This window comes from Anabrus simplex, chromosome 1 (assembly GCF_040414725.1).
Source record: "Anabrus simplex isolate iqAnaSimp1 chromosome 1, ASM4041472v1, whole genome shotgun sequence".
NCBI lineage: Eukaryota > Metazoa > Arthropoda > Insecta > Orthoptera > Tettigoniidae > Anabrus > Anabrus simplex.
The window spans coordinates 388,503,519-388,522,338 of NC_090265.1; the positions used below are offsets into that span (position 1 = coordinate 388,503,519).

Genomic DNA, 18,820 nt, shown 5'->3' on the forward strand with positions numbered 1-18,820 from the left:
TTGGAAGTCAAAGACCAAACTATCGTAGGCTTCGTGTGTAACCAAAATTTGTGGTTAGGGAAGATCTCTTTCCAACCGATAATGGTGAGCCTATTCGTTTTTGTTTTCTTATTCATTCGGAGTAATTTCATGTAAGTTGACGATAAGTATTAGTTTCTATGTAGATATATATAAGTGTGTGAGTGTATTTATATGGGTCAGTGGTCACTAAGATCTGTAATTATACGCAGTCATGTGAGAATATGTTTGTTTTGATCGTGTTGTGAACCGGATTTAAATCGATCTGTTCTTAAGTTCGATAAGGAATGAAACATTAAGAGAGAAGTGGATCAGGAACATACATCGTGAATATTTCTACAAAACAGTAGTGTGCATATGTCATCTGACAGTAAGTCTGAGATTAGGGAAAACTATTTTTCTAATTCTAAATGGTGGACCTATTCGTATTTTACCAAAAAAAATCATTTAGATAGTGATAATTGATATGGTGTCTATGTGCTTCAAAGTGTCGTGTGATTTAGATGCAATTGTATTTTGAAAGAATCTGTGCTTGCCTGCGGGAACATTTGGCTAGATCTTGGTGTATAACAAAACTTATAGTGTGACAGATGGAGCAATCTGTACACTGTTACACAGAAGAAATAGTGACTTGCAGGGATGGTGGTGGTGGTGATTATTGTTTTAAGAGGAAGTACAACTAGGCAACCATCCTCTATATAACACTAATCACAGAGAAAGTATGGAAGGGGTCCGACACTTCGAAAAATGAAGGTATCGGCCGAAGGAAGACAAGGGGACGAAGGGCATGAAAATGATAGACTCCCTACGAATCCATAGGTAATACCGTTGGGGTCTGAAAAGAACAAGTGTTGACCAAGGGAGGTCGAATAGGATAGACGAAAGTGAGGAGCCTGGCACAATTGGAAGCAATGCCAGGACTCAGCTGAGGGCCCCGTGGTCGCCAACCCACGCTCCAAAGTTCAGAGCCCCTGGGGCCCCTTTTAGTCGCCTCTTACAACTGATATGGGATACCGTGGGTGTTATTCTACCGCCCCCACCCACAGGGGGGACTTGCAGGGATTAGCTTTGTTTGTAACTCAGGGGTTTTATTGTACCAATACCTTCCGATTCATGCTGTGGATATCAGCTATCAAGCAGTCTACACCAAATTGTAGCTCGTCCATGTAGTTTAAAGACATCATTGTTTAGAGTCAATAGAGTTGTTTTACTATTATATCCTATTATATCTTTAGTGTTTGAACGCTTCATTTCTAAGTTTACCATCATGGTTGGAAGTGCTACTATATCATATGTCATCATACGATTTAAGAGTTTCCAGTAAGGAAGGCTTAACATCACCGGGGCTGTTCATTGGGCTGGCATAATCATTTCGGGTGTACTTCATTTTCATCGAGTGCTGAACATTAGAAATTGTCCACCACTTCGAAACTAAGGCAACACGTTATGTTTCATAGTTCTTATGAGAGTGAATAAATTGAGGAATTTCGAACCTTAAATTATTTTTAAACATTCCGAATGATGTTATAAATATCATTTTAACAGTTTTATAATGTATTTCCATCTATCCAGCGAAGTGTAATCTAAGAGAAAACGTTCTTTGACTAAGCGAAATTTCGAAATAATCAGCTTGTTGTTCTCTTTTGCTGTGGGGTTGTCCATCTATTCTAGCACAATATGTGTGATTCTAGTTGTTTATATGTGATGAGTACTTGTTCGCGAAGCGTTTTTATCGGTGAAACAGTGATTTTCCCTATGATGTTACATTTATCATGTTAAATTACCTACAACCGTTTGCAAAATACGTACGTGATCCTTTCGTAATTTCTGGCTGATTGAACCAAATATTGTGTAGCTCTTTCAGTGGTATCAACACAATACTTTAATGTGACGCCGGGCTGAGTGGCTCAGACGGTTGAAGCTCTGGCCTTCTGACCCCAACTTGGTGGGTTTGATTCCGGCTCAGTCCGGTAGTATTTGAAGGTGCTCAAATACGTCAGCCTCGTGTCGGTAAATTTACTGGCAGGTAAAACAACTCCTGCGGCACTAAATTCCGACATCTCCGAAAGTCGTGAGTTGGTTTATCGTCGAAATGAAGTTATTGCGTGCTACCCTAACCTTCATCAGTCGGCAGCTTCTGCGCCCACGACGTCCACCATCTTGGTTTTGATATTACGGTCTGATATATTGTAGTCGGTCTTGAATAAACCACGGGCGCACGCCATGGTAAGCACAAAACAAGGCTCAAAACGTAAATAACATTTTCCACGCCCTACTTTCCATGTTATCTATCGCCTTTACAAGTCACACAAACAAGCAAGGGAAGCCTTGGCCACTGGTCATTAATCCAATCTATCAACTTCCTCAGACCAATGACCAAGGTCGGCACAAGACAGCAGCTCCATTTTGGTAAGAGTGCAACAATTCTTGGCATTCTCAATTAAGCCCATTAACAAATAGCCTACACCGAGCATTAATAACATTCAATTGTTTAATGAACTAACGGCCGTAACCCATGTGCTCTTTCAGCAAAGGCCACATAACTGTTACTGCAGTGAGATTAAATTTCTACCTCATTCAACACAACACTTCAGACGGAGTTTCTTGGCTCTTACCAAGGATGTTCCGAAGTCACTCTTTAATAAGAAATACAAGCACACACATTAAGTTTCTTGTAACACTATAAACTCTGTGATCACATGCACAAAACATTAAATTTTGCTCATAAATTGTCACTTCACCAAATTCACCCACCAGAATTTAAAAAGTGGCTGTCTTGTTGGGATACTAGGGTGCTAATTGTCACTAAGGTATCGCTAGGCTCAGTAGTTCGGACTGTAGAACGCTGGCTTTCTCAGCCTAAGTTAGTTGGTTCGATCCCAGTGACGGTGCCCAGTACGTTGTAGATTACCAGCGTTTAAAATAACTCCTGTGGGATAAAACACATAAAACCTCCGTGTCTCCGAAAACCGTAAACATAGCCTAATTAGTGAGGAAGAAAATTAATAACATTATTTTTACATCACTAAGCCACTAACAAAATAAGTTATATATCGTCTTTGGTATATATTTTATAATCGATATCAAATCAAAAGTAAGTTTGTTTATTCGTTATACAATTTACACACCTCCAAGGATCAGTATCAAAATTCGCATCAAGGCTCGTGAGACATTCGGGCAGTTCGTAGAGGTAGTTATATCGTCAAAGATTTCATAAAACTGTCCATAATATGTGAAATACGGATAGGTTTTATGCTTGGTTTTATGTGTTGACTGGCGCCAGTTTGATACCAAACCAAGACGCTATCAACGGATAGACTGGACTTTAAAATAGCAAGGAATATTTATGATACAATTTAGCTATTTATTCTCTGGAACATTAACCTCAATTCCAAAAATGAGCACCAAATGATTGCTTACAGGTGGCAGATTTTTTTTCTCTGATACAACAAAGTAATTTATTGTTTGGAATGAGTATTGAGTGATTGTTTTCAAACCAATTTCCTTCACTATTCTTTTCAACCTATACAGACTTCATGTTAGTCATAGATTGGGCGGATTTTATTCACACCTTCGTATATCATCTTTGACACTCAGAAGCCATGATCAAACTTCATAGAGATTACAGTGGTACAGAGCTAAACTGTTTGTTGGTTCAGGGTGTACGGCATTTATTCATAACTATTCGATACAACAGAATCTGCTTGCTTCCATCTCCACAACAAGTTGGCTAATACAAAACTCCAAGTATGCTTCAATGGCTCAGTGCTAAAGCACAATCCTAATCCAAAGTACCTCGGGGTAACGCTTGACCGAACCCTATCTTATAGAAAGCATCTTGAAAACCATGGATCTAAGTTTTGAGATCACGTAATAATATTCTATTTAAATTGTGTGGAACTTTATGGGGTGCTTCAGCGGACACATTACGACGTACTGCGCTTGGCCTCGTATATTCTGCAGCTGAATACTGCTCTTCAGTATGGCTTAACAGTTGCCGTGTGAAGAAAGTCGATGTAACAACTTAACACCACCATGCGTATCATCTCTGGAACACTGAAGCCTACTGCAACGCACTGGCTGCCAGTCCTGTCCCACATTACTCCACTAAGCCTGCGACGTTCGAGAGGCCTTGTTCAAGAATATGATAAGATCATGTCCAATCCAACTCTACCCATCCGCAGGGATGTTGCAGATCTCTGGAGACAAAGGCTGAAATCCCGTAAGCCACCCATCAAAACAGCTAAGAATCTAATGGATGCTGATTTCGATTTTAAAAAGGATTGGAAAGAGCAATGGTTTCGTACAGCTCCGGAGTGACCAAGCCTCTTTAATCCAAACCACGCCCCAGCTGGTTTCAGTTTGCCAAGAAGAACGTGGTCATCACTAAACAGGTTTCGCACTAATTGTGGAAGATCTGCATTCTCCCTTCACCAGTGGGGCTTCAGGGACTCACCAGCGTGTTATTGTGGTGCATTGGTCCAGACCATGCATCATATAATGGACGAATGCCCTCTGCGTGCTTATGGTGGAGACCGGAAAGACTTTGCTGATGTCTCAGTATCCCTAGTGCAGTGGATAAATAATTTAGATATCCATGTGTAATTGTTCCCTACTTAGTACCATGTGTTCTTTGCAGGTTTTCTTTTGTGTAATATTGTATATACTTGTCCATTATGTAAATTCTATACGCTTAATAATAATAATAATAATAATAATAATAATAATAATAATAATAATAATAATAATAATAATAATATTCGGAATGGAAGAAAAGCATGGTTGTTCGCATCATTTCTTCGTAATTCATGTCATTTTTAAATGCATAAATCAACCTATTGCCTTAAAAACTGAATTCTAAACACGTGTAATTAACTTCCAAAGCAATCCTACAATTATATCCTCTTGGCAATATCCTTACGACAGTCGTACGTTGAAGCAACTCACATCGATGCCGAAATAGCAGCCTCTAACTCATTGTGGAAGATTATCACAGGCATTCCGGATAAGTATCAACGAAGAAGTCACATGCGTCCATATTGCAGGTGTTGTCAACGTCTTTCTTCAAAGAGTATAGTGGCCTCCTTGCTCCACAGAACTACGTTTTGGATGTCCTGAGAAAGTAGGTTAGGTTTTAAGGTTAACAGACACCCCTGTTTTGCTAGGACGTTCCCACATTTCGCGTTTTGTTCTCGGGGAAGTTTACCTCTAGAATGTCCCTGGATTCAACTGAATATATTAAAAAAGCGTACAGTGAAATTAGTGCATAAAGATCATGTTTTTTTAAATAAGCGTACACACGGGGACCTGTGACCGTGGGGAGTTGGGTTTGCTCGGATTGCCGTATACCTGCAAAGTTAAGTCATTACTGAGAACAATGCACAAGGAAATTCCACTCCACGCCATACCACTCAGTCATTTCTGTTGTGAAAGTCACCCAGCATAGTTTGTATAGTGTGTCGATATGAAAGAGCTTACAAGTACAGGGTTTCTCGTATAAAACCTGACCGCTCGCGCGTGGCTGATCAAGGCCGGCCGGCTGGCTGGCTGGATGACTTCCCCCACACCTGTGGCCCACTAGGGGAATACAGTTACTTTCAGAGCAACGGTTTTTTTAATATGTTATTATGGATACGAATCGGTTCGTTGCTTTCGTGCGGAGTTTATCACGAGTTTCCCTGGGCAATTGCTTCCTTCCAGAATTTCACTTTACGATCTTGTAAATAAGTTTGAGACTAATGTTTCAGTGCTAAACTAGTAACACACGCAAAGACAAACACTGTTAACAGAAGGTAAATTAGACGAAATAAGCGCAAAACTTCAACGTTCGCCACAAAATTCGGCACATAAAGCAACCAAATTAAAAACCCAAACCGTACAAATGCACAGAACTCACAGAGTGCGCTGATCTCTCTGACTTAAGACGGAGTCTCAGCTTGCAGGAACCACCCGAACGCATACTATAACCGATGACGCGACTAATGCTGATATCGTCATCCGCTTTGTGTGCGACAGTAGCATTGTATTGATGTGAAACATGGACGATAACTAGTTCAGTAAGAAAGAGAATAGAACCTTTCGAAATGAGAGCGAAAACCACATTGGTAGTTAGTCAGGGGACTCCTCTCTCCAAATCCTGCCATTATAATGAGACCTTCCAGAGTCGATTTTGACCAGCAATAGGCAAGGGGACCTGCCATTATAATGAAAAAATCCACAATCCGCTCGGTTCTGGCAGTAGGAAACGAGGGCCTGCCATTATAATAAATACTCTCCAACTCGATGGTTACTGGAAGAAGGAAAGGGAGGCCTTCCATTGTAATGATCTCTCCCCAAATCGATTGTGAATGGCAATAGGCAAGGGGCCTGCCATTATAATGAAAACTTCTAAGTCGATCGTGACTTCTGTAACAACCTTGGACGACATAATTTTAACAGCAAGGTGACTGGCAGTAGGAAACGGGGGCCTGCCATTAATTAAAATCTCTCCACGAAGCCCTGGAAATACCTCCGATATCCAAGGTGGTACGTAAAACCAACATTATTATTATTATTATTATTATTATTATTATTATTAACTTTGCAACTTTGCAACATGAACAACATCATGAACGGGAGCTTTCCGTGCTAGCCCCATTCCCATCTTACTTGCTGAAGCGGGAATTCCATCTTTACGGATAAGGAGGCAGCAGTTATTCCTCACGTACGCTGCCAAAATTCGTGAAATGCCGCTACATTCCAGCTATCACTGCATCTTTAGTACCCAGTACCACCACACGGCTGGTTGGGTTTCGAATTGATAGCTTGTGTCGTGATTTAAATATAGATATCGGTGATTGTCTTGAACAAACTTTTAGCGAGGTATACTGCAGGTTAGTTCCGCCACAGCAAATATGTCTTTATCTACTCTGTGGACCCAAGGTGAACATGGATTCCTCCGTTTATCGGAGGTATTTCCAGGGCTTCGTTCACCAATATCCGGCCGCCAGACATACCTTCACGGATGGTTCTAAAATCGGAGAAAATGTTGGTTGCTCTTTCGTCACCGATGATATGAGCAAGAAGATCTCGCATCCTAACGTATGTAGCGTGTATACTGCGGAACTTTACGCCATCTTTTTTTTTGCTAGGGGCTTTTACGTCGCACCGACACAGATAGGTCTTATGGCGACGATGGGATAGGAAAGGCCTAGGAGTTGGAAGGAAGCGGCCGTGGCCTCAATTAAGGTACAGCCCCAGCATTTGCCTGGTGTGAAAATGGGAAACCACGAAAAACCATCTTCAGGGCTGCCGATAGTGGGATTCGAACCTACTATCTCCCGGATGCAAGCTCACAGCCGCGCGCCTCTATGCGCACGACCAACTCGCCCGGTTACTCCATCTTAGAAGCTCTGCAGTTTGCACTGGGTAACGAAAGAATCCACTTTCTTATGTGTACCGACTCGTTAAGCTCCCTGCAGTCTATTGAAACCCTGTTTCTCGCAACACCCACTGGTACAGCAGATTTATGACCCTCTAGCCAGGTTAATTGATGCTGACACCAGAATCACTTTTGCGTGGCTTCCAAGCCACGTTGAGATTGCGGGTAACGAGCTTGCGGATAAAGCTTCAAAGGAAGCGGTACTTTTACCTCCAAGACCTATTTACTGTATGTACCTGCTAAAGATATGTGTTTTCAGCTACGTCGAACCATCTTGGCGTCCTGGAAATCCGAGTGGCTAGCTGTCCGAGCTCCCAACAAGTTGAGAGCAATTAAGAAGACAACCTCCGTATGGCGGTCCTTTTTCCGGCCTTCATGGGGAGAGGCCATAGTATTGTGTAGGCTGAGGATAGGTCATGGACGATCTACGTACTCTTATCTCCTAAAGAGGGAAGACCCACCAGGTGTTCTTGTGCTGCCGACCCACCGTGGCCCACATCCTCACAGAGTGCGCTGATCTCTCTGGCTTAAGACGGAGCCTCAGCTTGCAGGAACCACTCGAACGCATGCTATAACCGATGACGCGACTAATGCTGATATCGTCATCCGCTTTATGTGCGACAGTAGCATTGTATTGATGTGAAATATGGACGATAACTAGTTCAGTAAGAAAGAGAATAGAAGTTTTCGAAATGAGGTGTTACAGAAGAATGGTGAAGGTGAGATTGATAGATCGAATCACGAATGAAGAGATACTGAATCGAATTGGTGAGAGGAGATCGTTTTAGTAAAATTTGACGGGAAGAAGAGATAGAATGGTAGGACACATTTTAAGACATCCAGGACTTGTGCAGTTGGTTTTTGAAGGAAGTTTTAGGTGGTAAGAACGGTACGAGTAGACCAAGGTATGAAGATGACAAACAGATTAGAGCAGATGTAGGATGCAGCAGTTACGTAGAAATGAATAACACAGGATAGGCTTGAATGAAGAGCTGCATCAAACCAGTCTGATAACTCAAACAACAACAACGTGAATTATTTAAGGGTATGTAAATTACAAGTGTACTGTTACTCAGGGTACGCAAGTTCTCTTTTGATTCATTAGTAATTGTTTGGCCTAATTCAATAACTTTTTGTTTTATTTTGTACTGCGTTTCCAAATTCCTTCCTTGAATAAATCATTTTATTTTATTTTATTTTAAAGTCCCTTTCCACTAATTTGTTCAGAGAGGATGATTACCTAGTTGTACTTCATCTTAAAACAAAATTCACCACCACCATCCAGGTGGAATAATGGGCCGTAGGCGCTACTTAAATTAGTGGTTCCCCTATGTTGAACACACAAAGATCAAACTGGTTTATCAATCGCTCAATAAGCCTCCCACCAGCGCAGGACGATGGAGAACCCCAGAGGATTTTACGGGCGTTCACGTCTCCCAGCAAGAGGAAAGGAGGAGGTAACTGAGGGGTTAAATTTTGGAGTTCATGCATGTTAAGATTGTAGTCCGGTGGAATGCACACGATGCACACCGTTGTCGTTACAGGCAACGGAGCGCAAATTGCAACTGCGTCAAGCTGAGTTAGTAGCGGTATATCTTTACTGGAGATGCCTGAATGGACAAGGGTATAAACACTCCCAGGCCCCACGCCACCAACAGCTACTCGGTCCTTAGAATAAAGACGAAACCCTCTTATAGCCGTGGCTATGTCTAAGACCCAAACGAGTTTCCTTTGTGGATGAGTGGAGTTATGAAATGAGGACAATTGCTTATCCTTATTTCGTTTACTTATCTATTCTCCACCGTCATTTTCGTCGTCACCATCCACGATGATGAGCGGTTCAACCTCCAATTTCTCCTCTGATAAAAGAGACACGGAGACTGAACACTCCATGGTTGGAGAGCCGTCTAATTGGGAATGGTGGGCCTTCTTTCTGGGAGAACTAGGTTCTCCAGAAAGTGATGAAGTAGAGGAACGTCGAGATCCCTCACCCTTGTCCACCGTTTTCGCACTTTATGGAGGGCCGATGACCTTCGATGTTAGGCCCCTTTAAACAACAAGCATCATCGTCATCATCATCAGAAGCAGCAGCACTTTATGGAAGAGGGCTAGCAGATGATTTGCCAGGTTCTTTTGGGGATGGGGAGACCCCCGATCGTGAAGCACCTTCCTAGGGGAGCGCTGGACCTTCCCTCCTTAGTGTGGGCATTGACAGGAGGGCTGGCCTGGTTTGGAAACTCTTTTCCCCCGCCCTGGCAGGGGAGGACTTCCCAGGCGAACATGACTGCGAAGAGCCCTTTCTAGGCAACGTCGGCAATGACGCCCTTGTTGGCTTCCCAGGAGGTACGGATACCTTCCCTGGCTCTCCAGTTTCTTGGATTGCTGCGGTTTGTTGTTGGCTAATCTGACTTTTCAATGCTTGTACTGTAATCTTATTGGCACAAAGCTCTCTGGCGTTATCCGTACTTGAGCGTCACTTTCAGCGAAGGGGACGGAGAACTCCGGAGCGGCCATGGATTGAAACTTTCTCCGGGTGTCCGCATAAGAGTTTTGATCTCCTGGATCATCTTCTCCTGTTTGAATGTGGGACATTACTTAGTGATTGAAGAATGCATACCTGGGCAGTTAACGCACACGGGTGGTGGTGTGCAGTTGACACCAGAATGCTCGCCTTTCCCACACATTCTGCTGGTCGCCGAACATTTACATCGCAATAAGGTTGTCCCACAATACAAAATACAAGCTGCTTTATTTATGATATATCAAGTGTTGATTATTTAAATTCCAGAAATTCGTCAAATCTACTATTTATAAGCATATTTAATTACACTTGCCTTCTCATGTACTGTCACCATCACTTTCGAAAAAAAAAAAGCCTCAGGCTTCACCAGAATACAGGTATACAGTCAAAATCATAAGTCAAATCGTATTGGCTTTCATTCTGGCTTACGGGCAGGAATTCAAAGAGTAAGTTCCTGTAACACTCAACCATTCTAATCTGTGAGTCTATGTCAAATACAGAATAGTTTAAGACACACCGCGGCTTAGGGGTAGCGTATATGCCGTTTGACTGGAGGCCTCAGGTTCGACACCTGGATTCCCGAAGGATTCTTCATCCTGGGCTGAGACCTGGAACGAAATTCATTCAGCGCCATGAGACCAACTGAGGAGCTGATGATATGAGAGGTTGTGGACGCGGATGTGACGCTGACCACGTAGCTCCGTTATAACTGTAGGCCATTTGACTGGGCAACAGTTTTTAATATGTAGCCTATTTGGCACAAAGAATTGGACATTTTATTACTGTCGTGTCAACTCAAGAATAACTGCAATTCACATAACCACGATAACCAATAGATTATTTTATCAGCAGAACTTAATGATTTGACTATGAAAACTATATCTTCTGAACAAAAAGGCATTTCTCGTCTCTAATAAAAGTTTGTAGTTGGTATACGCTTTTAAGATTAATTTAAATAGGAGAGTACATTTTCATTATTACTTTATATACCAGGCGGCTCGCAAACGCCGTACTTTCTACTTACAAATGTCCCGCATGCAATAGTGATGCATGGGATGCCTATCACTTGTTTTCTAAGGAGCTCTACAACGTGCTGTATTTCGGATGTTGTGAAACAAATAGCAGCCATTTACTGCAGACGTTCCATTGCAGGGTGCATTTGTAAATATGTCAAAGATGCAGCAAAGAAAATTTAATAAATTAATGTATACACGTGCAGACATTCCATTCCCTAAACGAGTTGTTTGTATGAAACAAAAAACTAATAATGCTTGGCGAAATATGTGTGTAGAAGGCAGACGTCTGCTTAGAAACTCCTGTTTTACCATCTATGAACTTCGGCTCCATTCTCACCCGATTCTCCATAGATTAAAATGATGTATTTGTATTCGTCATTGCTGAAAACACTAGCCATTGCCGATATGCAGACAACAAATGTAGTGCTGCTGTACCATACACCAGCCTAGTGTTATGCGGTCGTAAACAAGGTTTACTAATGCAAGGAATTGCATTAGACGGGTAGCGCTGAGAAACATGTCGCGAGCGACCGTTTGTTATCTCTTCATATTCTGACGTAACCTGCCTGCTGGTAGTAGTGCCCCTGTGCAAATCAGGTAGTAGATATCCCATTCATCATTTGTGCATGTAGGGCATTGATAAGTAGAAAGTACGGTGATCGCGGGCCGCCTGGTATAATTCGAATGCATTACAGCTGGGTTAATAATAATAATAATAATAATAATAATAATAATAATAATAATAATAATAATAATGCCCGATTCCTTGGCTGAATGATCACCGTACTGAGTATGGTTGATTCCTCTGGCTTGGGGGCTGGGAGTTTTGTTCATGTTAAACTTTTCTTCATCAACATACAACACACTACACTAGTAATCACAGAAACAAGCAATAGTGAATACTTCCTTCCTTATACCTGTAAGGTTGGCCGTAAAACTGTCCAAATTCATATCAAGTGCCAACCTCATTAAAATATAGCGAAAATGCCAATAATAATAATAATAATAATAATAATAATAATAATAATAATAATAATAATAATAATAATAATAAATATATGTTGTTGCTGTTGTTGTTTGAGTAATCAGTCCATGTACTGGTTTTATGCAGCCCTCCGTGCCATCCTATCCTGTGCTAACCTTTCCATTTCTACATACTTGCTGCATCCTACATCTGCTCTGATCTGCTTGTCATATTCATACCTTGGTCTACCCCTGCAGTTCTTACCCCCTACACTTCCCTCAAAGCCAACTGCGTAAGTCCTGGGTGTCTTAAGATTTGTCCCATAATTCTACCTCTTCTTCTCTTCAAATTTAGCCACAACAATCTCCTCTCATCAATTCGAGTCAGTACCTCTTCATTCGTGATTCGATCTATCAATCTCACTTCAGCATTCTTCTGTAACACCACATTTCAAAAGCTTCCATTCACTTTCCTTCTGAGCGATTTATCGTCCATGTTTCATTTCCATGCAATGCCACGCTCCAAACAAAATTCTTCAAAAACAGGTATCTAATTCTTATATCAATATTCGAAATGAGCAAATTTATTTTCAGAGCCACTTACTTCTGCCATCGTTAGTTATTTTACTACCCAAGTAACAATACTCATCTACTTCCTTTAAGACTTCGTTTCCTAATCTAATGTTTCCTGCATCATCTGACTTCGTACGACTGCATTCCATTACTTTTGTTTCGGACGTATTAATTTTCATTTTGTACTCCTCGCCGAAGACTCCGTCCATACCATTCAGCAATTTCTCCAGATCTTCTGCAGTCTCAGATAAAATAACAATATCATTGGCAAATCTCAGGGTTTTGATTTCCTCTCCTTGGATTGTGATTCCCTTTCCAAATTCCTCTTTGATTTCCTTTACTGCCTGATCTATATAAACATTGAAAATGAGGAGGGACAAACTGTAGCCTTTCCTCACCCCTTTCTGGATTGCTGCTTCTTCTTTATAGCCCTCGATTTTATATCACTGCAGACTGATTTTGTTATAGATTGTAGACGATTCTTCTGTCTCGGTACCTGATCCCGATCATCTTCAGAATCTCAAATAGCTTGGTCCAATCAACATTTTCAAATGCCTTTTTTGATCTACGGACGCCATGTGCATGGGCTTGTCCTTCTTAATTCGATCCTCTAAGATCAGACGTAAAGTCAGGATTGATTCACGTGTTCCTACATTTCTTCTGAAGCCAAATTGATCTTCTCCCAACTCACTTTCAACTTGTTCTTCCATTCTTTTGTAAATAATACGGGTCATAATTTTGCGGACATGAGATACTAAACTAATGGTGCGGTAGTTTTGACACTTGTCAACACCGGCTTTCTTGGGAATAGGTAGGCCTATAACAACATTGTGCCGAAAATTGGATGGCACTTCTCCTGTCTTATGCAGCCAGTTCCTGTTATGAATGGTGTGAAGATGTCGCTCATAGGGTCGGTTGGTGCACGCATTTCAGTAGGCTTGGCAGACTGATGTGCAATAGCAACTTCTGGCTCAGTGAGGAAAGCAACGGGAAACTACCTCACTCCTCATTTCCCTAGTACGCCTCTTCAGTGACACCTAGGCCATCTATGACAGCTAATGGTGAACCTGTTGAGGATCCAACCAACCTGCGGGCTGAATACCCAACATACATCTCTCCTGTCTCATACATTTTGCACACTAAATTGAATAACCGCGCCATGCTGGTTTCTCCTAAAGCAGTCAGTAATTCAGAGAGAATGCCATGAATTCCAGGTGCTTTGCTCCTATTTAGGTCTCTCGAAGCTCTATCGAATTCTGACCTCAAAATTGGGTCACCCATTTCATCAGCATCGACAGCCTCTTCTTGTTCCAGAACGATATCATCTACGTCCTTACTTTGATACAACCGTTGGATACTTTTCTGCCATCTATCTGCCTTGTCTTCTTTCCCTAGCAGTGGTTTTTCATCTGAGCTCTTAATATTCATACACCTAGTTATCCTTTCTCCAAAGGTTTCCTTGATTTTTCGGTTTGCAGCTTCTACCTTTCCTAGCACCATACAACTTTCAACATCCTTGCACTTCTCCTTCAGCCATTCTTCCTTAGCTGCCCTGCACTTCCTGTCCACTTCATTCATTATTTTCTGCCCTCTTCATTTTTTGCATTCTTGTATTTTCGTCGTTCATCGATCAGGTTTAGTATTTCTTGTGTTATCCATTGATTCTTAGTTGATCTTTCCTTTCTTCCTAACATCTCTTCAGCAGCCCTACCGACCTCATTCTTCATGACTGTCCATTCTTCTTCTACTGCGTTTCCTTCAGCCTTTCCATTTAGTCCTTGTGCAACATGTTCCTTGAAACAATCACACTTTTTTCTTTCAATGTGTCTAGATCCCATCTCACTTGATTCCTTCTCTCCTTCAATTTCTTCAACTTCAGATGGCATTTTATGATCAACAAGTAGTGACAGAGTCCACGTCTGCTCCTGGGAAAGTTTTGCAATCCCACACCTGGTTTCTGAATCTCTGCTTAATCATAATGAAGTCTATTTGATACCTTCCAGTGTCTCCAGGTCTCGTCCATGCGTACAGCCGTCATTTGAGATGTGTGAACCAAGTATTAGCAAGGACTAAATTGTGATTGATGCAGAATTCAACCAGCCGACTTCCTCTTTCGTTCTTTTGTCCCAATCCGAATTCTCCTACTGCATTACCTTCTTTTCTTTGGCCTACCACTGCATTCCAGTCTCCTATCACAATTTGATTCTCGCCACCTTATACATAGCCAACGGCCGTAGCCGTGTTGAAACACCAGATCCCGTGAGATCTCCGAAGTTAAGCAACATTGGGCGTGGTCAGGAGTTGGATGGGCTGCCACGCGCTGTTGGTGGGGGGTAAGGGAATGGAGCGGAAAGGAACTGGCTACCCTACCGCACGTAAACTCCGGCTCAGGAACGCCTCTGCGGAGGTTCGGACCTGCCTTCGGGCAGAATAACCCTTACCTTACCGTATACATACTGTATTAAATCTTTTATCTCTTCATATATTCTTTCGATTTTCTTATAATCCACTGAACTAGTAGGCATATAGGCCTGCTCTATTGTAGTGGACATTGGTTTGGTGTCTATCTTGACAACAATGATCATTTCACTATGCTGGTCGTAGTAGCTTATCCGCTGCCCTATTTTCTTATTCATTATTATTAATCCAACTCCTGCTATTCCCCTGTTTGATTTTGTGTTGATAATTCTGTAGTCGCCTGACCAAAAATCCTGTTCTTCCTGCCATCGTACTTCACTTTACCAACTACATCTAACTTTAGTCTATCCATCTCCCTTTGCAGATTCTCTAACCTACCACAACGATTCAAACTTCTAACATTCCACGCTCCGACTCGCAAAATGTTAGTATCCAACTTCCTGATGATCGCCCCCTCTCGTGTAGTCCCCACCCGGAGATCCGAATGGGTGACTATTTTACCTCCGGAATATGTTACCCGAGAAGAAGCCATCATCAGTACATCATTAATACAGAGAAAGCTGCATGTCCTCGGGAGTTAGTTACGGCTGTAGTTTTCCGTTGCTTTCAGCCGTGCAGAAATATCGACAGAGCTAAGCCATGTTGAGTATTATTACAAGGCTATATCAATCAATCATCTAGACTGCCGCCCTTGTAACTTCCGAAAGGCTGCTACCCCCCTTTCGATGAACCATTCGTTCGTCTGGTCTCTCGACAGATACCCATACGATATGGTTGCGCCTGCGGCTCGGCTATCTGCTTTATTGGGACGCACAAGCTTCCCCACCGCGGCAAGGTCACATGGTTCGCAGGGGAGGAATAATAATAATAATAATAATAATAATAATAATAATAATAATAATAATAATAATAATAAATTGTAGTGGTTTTCTGTCCCACTAACTTCTTTTACGGTTTTTATAGAAGCTGAGGTGTCAGAAATTTTGTCCCACAGCTGTTCATCTAGGTGCTAGTAAATCTACCAACACGAAGCCGGCGTATTTTAGCACCTTCAAATACCACCGAGCTGAGTTGGGAACAAACGCACTATTTTAGGCTCATAAAGCCACCCCCGGTCATCCGAAACACTCGTTCCAATATAGGCCTATCGGTTCAGTTCCTCACCAGTAAGAAGAGAAATTTAGAAGCATAACTTCTACTCCCGGAGGAGCAAATAGCTCTGAGGTTCACTTAGTCTACAAACAAATTGAGCACCAGGTTTATTCCTAGAGACGCAGGTGTCAGGCGCAGAACTAACCATTCTACCATTATTTTACTATTTTGTTTACGTAGCACCGACAAAGACAGGCCTTATGACGATGATGGGTAGGAAAGGGCTAGAACTGGGAAGGAAGCGACCATGGCCTTAATTAAGGTACACCTCTAGTATTTGCCTGATTTGAATACGAGAAACCACGGAAAACCACCTTCAGAGCTGCCAAGAGTGGGGTTCGAGCCCACTTTCTCCCGAATACTGGATACTGGCCGCACTTAAGACACTTCAGCTATCGAGCTCGGTTTTCAGTCCTTCAAGGACCTTCATAAACTTGGGAACCTGGCTTTAAGATTAGTGTCCTTAGTTTTCCTCTGCTTGCTAATTTCTAATTTGTTTCACTGCGTTTCAGGTTCTCCGGGTAGCAGGCCCCATGATTGCTGAGTTCTGTCGATCTCTACCCACGGCTCTCCTGCAGCGTGCTCCACCTAAGTTGTCTCCGCCACTACCACCAACACTGAGGAGTCGTTCCAAACGTCAAGTTGCAAGGAGATATCGAGGCCAGACTCAGTCGCAGTATCTGGCCTTTCAAAACGGCGGGACCGGTAAAGCTGAAGCCGACTCAACACCGGACCAGTCTCGCGCCCACGTCAGTAAGTTATATCCTAGGACTTCCAAAACCCACCAATATTACATGTTGCCATTTGTTTTACGACGTACGGCTCGGCAGTTTTCTTCGCATTTTGGGTCTGCAATTCATTGTGCTGGGACATAACACTGTGAGAAATTTGTGAGTGTAATGGAGGAGTAAGTTACTTCATCCAAGACAGCATGAATGTACAGTATAGTGAAGCCCGTCGATTTGCGGCACCTGGAGCGAAACTAAATTGCGAGGTCAATGAAATAGATAGGTAATTATTTCCCAGCAACTTGGATATTTTTCATATCAATGAATACCCCTCACTAAAAATGTCAAACAACAGGAAAGAATATTATTAGTCTATTAGTACGTAACCCGGTCTAGAAAGCCAAGAATAACGGCCAAGAGGATTCGTCGTGCTGACCACACGGCACCTCGTAATCTGCAGGCCTTCGGGCTGAGCAGCGGTCGCTTGGTAGGCCAAGGCAGGGCTGTAGTGCCATGGGGTTTGTTTTATTAGTACGTAAGCACGTCTTTGACAGTCGAAATTACTATCTAAAAAGTAAATGGAAATTTTAAATGTGCTTTCATTACGAATAAAAGTTACACTTTCCAGGTTTTATACGCCATTTGAATGGAATCAGAACGGGTATTATATTATTCCCTTACAAACCACATTAAATGTTGTTGTAGGCAGGAGTTGTACTTTGACGCTTATGGATCTGCATATTCTCAACCCTCATCCACCCGCGCGGCTTGGCGTCGCGTTCCTTTTTGCGCGGACGGCAATTTGACCACCCATCATTTTTTTATGATTTCCTTGCACTTTTCTCCTCTTTACCCCCACCGTTTCAAAATAATTACGACTGAAGCTCGGAAGAAACTTCACGAGCATATTTTTGATCAAAAATCTTTATTAGATAATTCAAAGAAGTATTTATTGCGTAAATCACAGAAATCATTAAAATAAATTCAGTTCTTCTTATCTTATGGTTAGTAGAACGGAAACACAATTCAGTTCTTCAAGTTTTTTCTTCTTCAATATGTCAACCAAAAAAGAAAAACGTATTTATGGAAATACCTATTCAAAAGGATAAAAGGGTTAAAATCTACGTATTTACCTCTTCTTTACGTTTCTTCTTCAAGGAAAAATAGTACTAACAGTTATGACATAGAATAACAATACAAATCGAGAACTGTTACTTCCTTCTCCCCATTCCTCCAGATATCGAAGAATCTCTTCTGGATCGCTGTAGCATTGAACCCTGAACATAAGAATTGGTCGGACCGAGCTCGATAGCTTCAGTCGCTTAAGTGCGGCCTGTATCCAGTATTTGGGAGACAGCGGGTTCGAACCCCACTATCGGCAGCCCTGAAGTTGGTCTTCCATGGTTTCCCATTTTCACACCAGGCTGTACATTAATCAAGTCAACGGCCTCTTCCTTCCCACTCCGTGCCCTTTCCTGTTCCATCGTCGCCATAAGACCTATCTGTGTCCAGTGTCTGTGCGACTTAAAGTAACTTGAAAAGAAATTGGTCGGTAACTCATAGTTAGTACATTCTAGTAGAATAAAGGAAGCTATATTTCAAAGAAAGAATCGGAAAAACACGCCACGCTAGTGTACGGAAAGGAGAATATAATTCCGAAATACGTCTGTAGCAAAAATAAGTAAATATTCATTCACATCTTCTGTCGCTTCCGCTCGCAAGACGGCACAGTCAGCTTTCGGACTGTACTGAGATGGACGGGCTGAAATTGAACTCCAAGCAGCGGCCAAATAACTAAATGTTCCTTCAAAACCTCCTCAAATCTCTGGCGAGGAATGTGCGACATAATACAAAAATGCGGCCAGTCTGCTGTCCGCGCGACCGGATGAAGGTTAAGGAAGCTACATAGAGCTGTCCAAAATTCCGGTGTGGAGAGACTTATCCCAACTTTAATGTTTGTCCCGATGACTTGTTCATCGTAACAGGGAAGGTTAAATTTAGAGGAAATTGC

The 18,820-nt window shown here is 42.1% G+C and overlaps 1 protein-coding gene across 4 annotated transcripts in view; it reads left to right on the top strand.

The window, feature by feature from the left end:
* Nucleotides 1-18,820, top strand: part of LOC136856823 (collagen alpha-1(III) chain) — a 212,219-nt gene that overhangs the window by 156,008 nt on the left and 37,391 nt on the right. For all 4 annotated transcript variants that reach the window (XM_068224976.1, XM_068224977.1, XM_068224978.1 and 1 more), the window contains one exon: nucleotides 16,594-16,834. In XM_068224976.1, the coding sequence (XP_068081077.1) occupies nucleotides 16,594-16,834 (241 nt within the window). The remainder of the gene's footprint in view (nucleotides 1-16,593; nucleotides 16,835-18,820) is intronic.